At 32.3% G+C, this 7,917-nt stretch overlaps 2 protein-coding genes across 2 annotated transcripts in view; both read left to right on the top strand.

The window, feature by feature from the left end:
* Positions 1-2,838, top strand: part of Capr (caprin family member) — a 4,614-nt gene extending 1,776 nt beyond the window's left edge. Inside the window, exons 4-6 of the mRNA XM_018513547.1 lie at positions 49-823; positions 902-1,187; positions 1,322-2,838. Coding sequence (XP_018369049.1) covers positions 49-823; positions 902-1,187; positions 1,322-1,539 — 1,279 coding nt within the window. The 3' untranslated portion in view covers positions 1,540-2,838. The remainder of the gene's footprint in view (positions 1-48; positions 824-901; positions 1,188-1,321) is intronic.
* Positions 2,839-3,914: 1,076 nt separating this feature from the next.
* LOC108765050 (regulator of microtubule dynamics protein 1) lies at positions 3,915-5,230 on the top strand. Its single transcript, XM_018513546.1, has 4 exons — positions 3,915-4,049; positions 4,127-4,321; positions 4,438-4,686; positions 4,842-5,230. The coding sequence occupies exons 1-4, from the start codon at positions 3,963-3,965 to the stop codon at positions 5,193-5,195; spliced, it is 885 nt and encodes a 294-aa protein (XP_018369048.1). The 5' UTR covers positions 3,915-3,962; the 3' UTR covers positions 5,196-5,230.
* The last annotated feature ends 2,687 nt before the right edge of the window (positions 5,231-7,917 follow it).

Raw genomic sequence — 7,917 nt, 5'->3', positions numbered from 1 at the left:
ATATATATATATATATATATATATATATAAAATAGATTGATTTATATTTGTACAGATTACTGAAACTGTGGCAGAGACTAAGATTACTAATACACAGACAGCTCAAGAACAGGTCAACGAAGAATACAGCAATGGCAATGACAGGCACATTCCACCGGAATCCATGATACCTATTCCAAATTTTCCGGTTCAAGTTACTACACTTCCCATTGTTTCTAGTGCTGCTCCAGTTTCGGGACCCATACCGGTTGTACCACAACCAATGCCACCTCATCCAGCTGCGCCAGTCGACACCCCGTATTATACGAATGCCACTACTTTTGTTCCTCAACCACAACAACAGCAGCAGCAAGCTCAGCAATCTCAGCAGCAACCTCCACCGGCGCCTCGTATCAATGACGTTATAGGCACGCCTAACTTCTTTTTCTTGCAAGAATCTGAACTTGATTCAGATGTTACGTCGCAAACACCCATCGTATCACACATTCCTCCTACAGTTAATGCGCCTATTCCTTCGCAAACCTTCACAAATCAGAACTTTGCAAATGCACCTGTGGGCGTACCTCAACAGGTCATATACCAACACCAACCGCCGCAAGATATGTCGCACATTCCTGGTTTCGCGAATCCTAATCCACCACCACCGATTCCGATGCCACCTTCTCATCAGCAACCAAATATGCAATATAGCCCGCAACATCCCACTAGTTTCCAGCCTCAACAACCACAGCAGCAACAAAATACCGCACAATTACCCCAGCAAGGTCAAATGCAAAACTTCAACGAGCAGACGCATCAGCAAGAAGCTCAAGCATCCACAGAGGTAACATTCTTGGCCTAAAATTGATTTATTAAATTATATACGCTGTTGGTTTTCATTGTGACACACGGATTCTTCCAGGAAAAGATTGAGAATGGTCAAAATGAAATTCCCGATCCATCATTGGAACAACAAAATGAATCAATCGATTGGTGTCAGATGACTGAGACCAATGATTGGAATCAGTCTGATCAACAGCAACAGTCTGTCCAAGATTGCCAGCAAGCGTCACAACAGACATCTCAGCAGACTTGGGTACCTGATCAACGTGGTGGGTACAGAGGAAGAGGTGGCAGAAGAGGGACTGCTAATAGCTATAATAGCAGAGGCAGGGGAAATTATCAACAAAATGGTCGCGCAGGACAAGGTAAAAGGATATTATTTTTAATTAAACAGATTAAATTATTTTTTATAACTTTTTCCATAAAATATTCTTTCAGTATTTTGAATAAATCTTTTAATTCCAAAGGCTAAAACATATGGCATTAATTTTTTTTCCAGGCACGTATTATCGTAATGATAGTAACTACCAAAATGGATATCAGCAGCGTGCTTGGGGCAACAACGAAGGAAATAACGGATATAATTCTGGCTTCAAGCGTGGCAGCGGCGGTGGATCAAGAGGTACACGCAACGACCGCGTTAGTCGCGGACAATTCCGAGGACAAAGGGGAAGCAATCGTGGATACGCACCACGCGGCAAGCCTCATACGCAATAAGGAAGAAAAAAAGAACGCTATATCTGGCGTAAATGCACAGTAAAACACACTATAAGATGCTCTGCGATTACGATTCAACTGTCTATTTATGAAAAAGCTTAAGTCGAAACAATGCATTTGCAATGAGATGAAACTTCAATGTAGTGGATACCGTGCAGTACTGCATGCTTAAGAATATTATAGACAATATAGTAACTTTGATATTAAAAAGATCGATTAAGTGGATTAAGTGGGACGTTAGCTTTTGTAGTACAGATTTAACTGTATTACATGTTTTTTATCTATTGCATATTCACATCTGTATCAAGTAACATTGAGAAGATAAAGTTTATTGATTACATACAAAACGTAACTTGCATCTGATGTGTGTCGTACAAAGGTAAGTATGACATGAAAGAAAATTCGAAAAATCTTGCGCTGGCATTTGCGGGTACTTGCGGCTTAGGACATTTCTTAAATATGACATTGAACAAATAAAGGATTACATATGAATTTGGTGTTTGTAATTATGAAGAGAGGATTAATGTTGATAAAAAAATGCAGAGATAACATTGTGATATATGAAAGAAAATCAACCAAATTCAGAAGTGTGAACCTACCGTGCAAGTATTATTATATTATGACAGAAGGCAGGTTTCACAGGGCAACAACAGCTGATTAACAAAGATTAGAAAAATAATTTTATTATAAAAAATACAAAAAAAAACGAGAACTCATACAAACATTTCATGTAAAGACTCAAGAACGTATTTAAAAATAATGTTAAGATGATTATAAGTGTATAATAGGCACGATCTTTGTCTTGCGTCATTTAAAAAAGAATTTTAGATACCAGAAAAAAGAGGATATATTGAGCCATGCCTTCTACTACTAATGATATTCCTGACGTTGAGTTTGAAACATGAACTAAAATTTATCGAGAAACCAGTAATTTAGGAGCTGTAAATGATTCGCGATATATATAAAATTTATTAAAAAACGTATTTTTTTTTCATGTAAAGATATATCGTGATAATGCTTTAAATTGTTATCGCTCCTTCTCCTGTTTTTTCTGGGTGATTCCAAAATTCTTCTCGATGATCGCGCTCACACAGCTACGGCTAAGCGAAAGAGATTGCGGTGCAATGCCTTCGTTTACGATGTAACGCATTACCATATTTTTTTTCTATTACGAAAAGTAAAGAAACATGATTATTTTTAAAAAAACGGAAAAAACGATTAGTGTGTGAGGCTTTAGCATATAAGTCGAGTTTATTGTACAATTATTAAATAGACCCAGAAGACGTGAGAAGAGAGAAAGAAAAGAGAGAGAGAGAGAAAGAAAGAAAGAATATGTTTCTTATATTGCGCCGCCAATAAGCCACGCACCACACCGATGAAACGTACTGTTTATTGTATTTCGTTTGTACATTTGTGTTTAATCACTATCCACTCAACCCCCCTTATCTCGATTACGTTAAACTATCCTATCAATATACCTGTGTATCTTCCAAATAAAAATCTAATTCATCGCATTAATTTGTCTATTTATTTCGAAAATAATTGCGATTGATCTATTTCACTTGTAATAAAATTTAGCTGATATTTTATTAATGTTTTTATAATTATTTATATTTTATAACTAAAATGTTTTTATATATAATATTTTTTTGTATTTTTTTAAAATTATTTTTATATTGATATTTTATACTTATGTTTATTCAACGTTTACTATTATGTTTACTATTATTTGATATTACGTTGTTGTTAGTATGATATAAATTAATATTATTTTTATAAAAATGCGTTTATCATATTTCAAGTTCAAGGTTTTGAATTTATAATCACCGTATCTCTACATATTTAATTTACATGTGTTAGGTTCTATTGATGTCATATGTAGATTCTGTAGAAAAAAAATGCATATATGTTAAGTATTTATCTCACTTATCGGATTCATCTCGGATGCACTTTGCTGTATTACACATTAACACACAACATGTACATGTATGCCAGATATATCTACAGATGGTCATACACACAGATGATTCGTGTTGATTGTGTACACTTGCATTCTTGCATAATGCATTGACTTGAGCATTTGGCAGAAAGCTGCAGATAGTACACACAATGCATATATAAAAATTTATACGTGTAACATTATGTGTGATGATAAATGTTTGAAAAATATTGTGACCTACTCTGATGACTGATTAAGATATAGTTTCTGTGTAACGGCTATATACAGCCTACAAATTAAACTTGGTTTGTGTAGGTTATAACCTTAGTTTCAGTTTACTGCTAATTCATCACATAATCTTTATCTAAATAAGAATTTTCCAATTGATATCAGAAATTTAAGTACAAAATGCTATTGCTAATTCATCACATAATCTTTATCTAAATAAGAATTTTCCAATTGATATCAGAAATTTAAGTCCAAAATGCTACAAAGATTATATCGTATTACAAACTGCAACAGAATTCTTCGAAGAGTTGCTTTATATAAAAATATTCATCCAGTATGTAAGGTAAATACAAAATATAAAATGTAACAGCAATAGTAACAATAATTAATTATTAATAAATTAAAGATTTTTTTTTCCAGTGGGAAAACAACATGCAAATTATTAGAAAGTTAACAATAATGCCACCATTTACTGTAATGGGAATATGGGGATTTGTAAAAAGCAATAGTGATGACAAAACACAAATTGCAACAAAAGAACTTCTTGCTAAAGCAGATACGCTTTTCGATCAGGGAAACTATAGAAATATATATAATCTTCTCTCAAACTATAAGGTACATTTTCTGACTGATATAATGCATTTACATTTTCACTTAATTACACAATTATAATGTATATGTTTGTAAGTGCAACTTACTATAACTATAATGTCTTTTTTTATATTACATAGGACAGTAAGGATGTTGAAATCTTATGGCGTTTAAGTAGAGCCATTTATAAAATGTCTGAAATGGCCAGTGATGTTGAAGCACAAAAGTTAACTTATGAGGGATATGATTTGTTATGTAAAGCTCTTGATATTCGAGAAGATCACTACGCCTTGCATAAATGGATATCTATATTTCTTAATAAGAAAAGTATTTTGGAAGGTACAAAGGCACATATAAAAGAATCGTATAATATTAAAAAACATATGTTGGTAAGATGTTTGACAAATAATTGCTTTAATTATGGATATTACTTTGCAATTTAAATAGTGAGATATTATATTTTATAGATAGTGCAAAAATGAAAATAATCTCACCAATCATCACTATGATCTTAAAATATTATTATTATTATTATTTATTCTAGAGAGCGTTAGAGTTAAACCCTAGTGATGCAACGTTACTTTATATGCTTGGAAGTTGGTGCTACGAGGTTTCAAATCTGACGTGGTATCAACGAAAAATAGCATCTGTCGTATTTGGAGAACCACCAACTTCGACATTTGAAGAAGCGTTGATGTATCACGAGACTGCTGAAAAAACTGATCCAAATTTCTACAGTCACAATTTACTAATGCTAGGAAAGACATATTTGAAATTGAATCGTAAGGAAGACGCGATAAAGTATTTTAAAAAAACTGCTGAATTTCCTGCAAAAAATGATGAAGATCAGCAAGCGAAACAAGAAGCACAAAAAATATTAAACAATATTTCAAAATAGTAGAGGTAAATATTAAACTACATTTTTTAAATGCAAGGGGGAATTTGGATATTTTTAACGTTTTTATTGTTTAAAAAATAAATTTATTGTTACGATACTAGAATGATACCATGACTATACCATGACTATAATTATATGTATATGTAATTGATATATTTATTTCTATACCATGACTATAATTATATGTATATGTAATTGATATATTTATTTTATATATATATATATTACATATATGTATTTATATAAATAGATGTTTACGTACATGTTTAATATATTTTTTACTTATTTACTATTGTTAAACACAGGGACCACAGTAAGATATTTTATACACATTTATAAGAAGTTAATAAATGTTATGGGATAATGATTACATCAATGATATTTGTTCTATATGATAATCAATTAGTTATAAGTTAAAAAAATTGTTTGTGAAGATACGAAAGTACATAGGACTTCAACGCGTTTTGAAATTAATATTTTTCAAATTTAATATAAACATGATATGTCAATGATAATATACATACTCAAGAAATAAGGTTTATCTTCGTCTTAATCAGAAAATAATTTACAACATTTAATTTAGCATTTATATTTTTTTTTCCAGTGTTTTATATTTTGAGAGCATTAAAACTGTACAATTTTAATTATTAAAAAAAAAAAGAATGAAATTGTGTTGCTAAAACCGTTTTGATTTATTAAAATTATCGTTTGATTAATTAATTAATTAATATTGATTAATTAATTAATTTTGATTTAACAGTTAAAAATTACTTTCACGTAAGAATATTAAAAGATATAAATAAATACGTTTTTCCTTAAAATGTATATAAATTTTATCTCTTAATTACACATTAATTTTTCATAATTTTAACAATTCTTTTCAGAACTCAAGTAATCATTCAAAATTATATTTATATTTAAAAAAAGCATTAAAATTAATTTACATGTGAAATTTGTTTATATATTGTACAAACATTTTACATTATATGTATATTTTAATGATTATATTCCATATATTTTTAAACGCTCTCAAATGAATGTAATAACTAATTACCGTTTTAGACGATACATAAAAAGTGAATTCATAAAACGCAATTCGCAATGTATACGATAATAGTCCGTTCATCGAAATATAAGGAACGAAATATTCGGTGTAGATTAATTGTATAGGAAAATTGAAAGTTATCCTTGTTATTGTCGGCGAGCGACAGTTAGCGCGCCACTCGAACGGGCGCGGCGTATTACGAGGAAGGTCGCCGCGTCATCGGCGTCATCATTTCCGTCGCGCCATTCGAGCCGGCAGGCAGCCGAGCGAGCCGCTCCGCGCGTACTGGCGTACTGCGTAGTATATACATGTATTACATCGCAAAACGCGCCGCGGTAAGTATTACATGACATTGGAGATATCAAAAAGGTACCTCGTCCTCCGTTAACTGTCGGATTATTCATCTACGCGATGGATTGACTCTCGCCATTCGCACGATGAGTGAACGCGGATCAAATCACCGGTCGTTCGTTGCGCGGCGGACGTTTTCCGCGTAGGAAATTAATTTTATCTCTAGAAATATATTCGAGGAGAACAGGAATAGACTAGATTAACATTTGCCGCTGGTTTTACTTGATGGGCGATATTATTTCTCGAAGGAGACTTGAATTCAAATGCGTTTTGTATCGCGTATTCCGATTATTCAATAATTCTCGAGAATTGCGCCGACGACTAAAGTAACTAGTTCGCGCATTTTTCGTGACGGATCGCGTGATTTACGTAACGGGATGAAGGAAGGTGTCGATCGTTTAACTGCGCTTTGTCGAATTTACAGCTCGGAGTTACGTCGCAAGCGATCTCGGGTGTATATTTTCGAACGGCTCGCTCGGTTCAGTCGGTTGCTGATTCGACTCGCGTTGTATCCGCGCGGCGTCGGTGTGAAGTTGGCGACATTCGAATCTCTTGGCGAGTCGTTAGACTTGAACGCGAGAACGCCATAATGCGTCGATCGTTTCGTCTCGGGAGTGTAATGAAGTATCGCGATTGTGGTATTGTTACAATTAGTTCGGTCTCGGTTTTTGCGTTTTCGCGAGTGTTGTTTTGTGAGAATGCATGCGCAGCGAGCAGTTTTGGAACGAGGACCTCGGATTTATTGGCAGAGCGTCGTCAGCGTCGCGTCGCATCGCGTCGATGGGTAAATACTTTTTTCTATTAATTTTTACGATGAGATGATGGATTTATGAATATTAATTGGTTAGGTGTAATGAATGAATAATTAATTAAATTTATAAATTAATATAATTATATATTAATTATATAGTAAAATATAGAATAATTATATATAAAATTAATATATTATTTATACGAGTATATATGTATAATTATAAATTAGTTAAATTAATTAAATCTGTTCTCTAAAATTTTCAAAGTGAATTGTTACTTTCTGAAGAAAAAAAATCTTACTTTTAAAAAATGAAAATTGAATCACTCCGTTTCAAGATTGGCTCAATTTTCTCTATTTAGAGAATTTCACTACAAAACATTTAGAGATCGAGACATATTTCATTCAATGCTTGGAAAGTAATAAAATGACTATTGATGATTTTATTTTTAATATTTTATAGTTTTTAATATAGATTAAAAAAATAATTCTAATCAATTAAATTTAAAAAATTGTCCCGATCAAGGATGAATTCAATTTACATTGCGTCAATATTACAAAAGCTTCTTTATCTT

The sequence above is a fragment of the Trachymyrmex cornetzi genome, unplaced genomic scaffold (assembly GCF_001594075.2).
Source record: "Trachymyrmex cornetzi isolate Tcor2-1 unplaced genomic scaffold, Tcor1.1 scaffold47, whole genome shotgun sequence".
Taxonomy (NCBI): domain Eukaryota; kingdom Metazoa; phylum Arthropoda; class Insecta; order Hymenoptera; family Formicidae; genus Trachymyrmex; species Trachymyrmex cornetzi.
The sequence above is the reverse complement of the archived record's forward strand: the minus strand, read 5'-3'. Positions and strand labels throughout refer to the sequence as shown.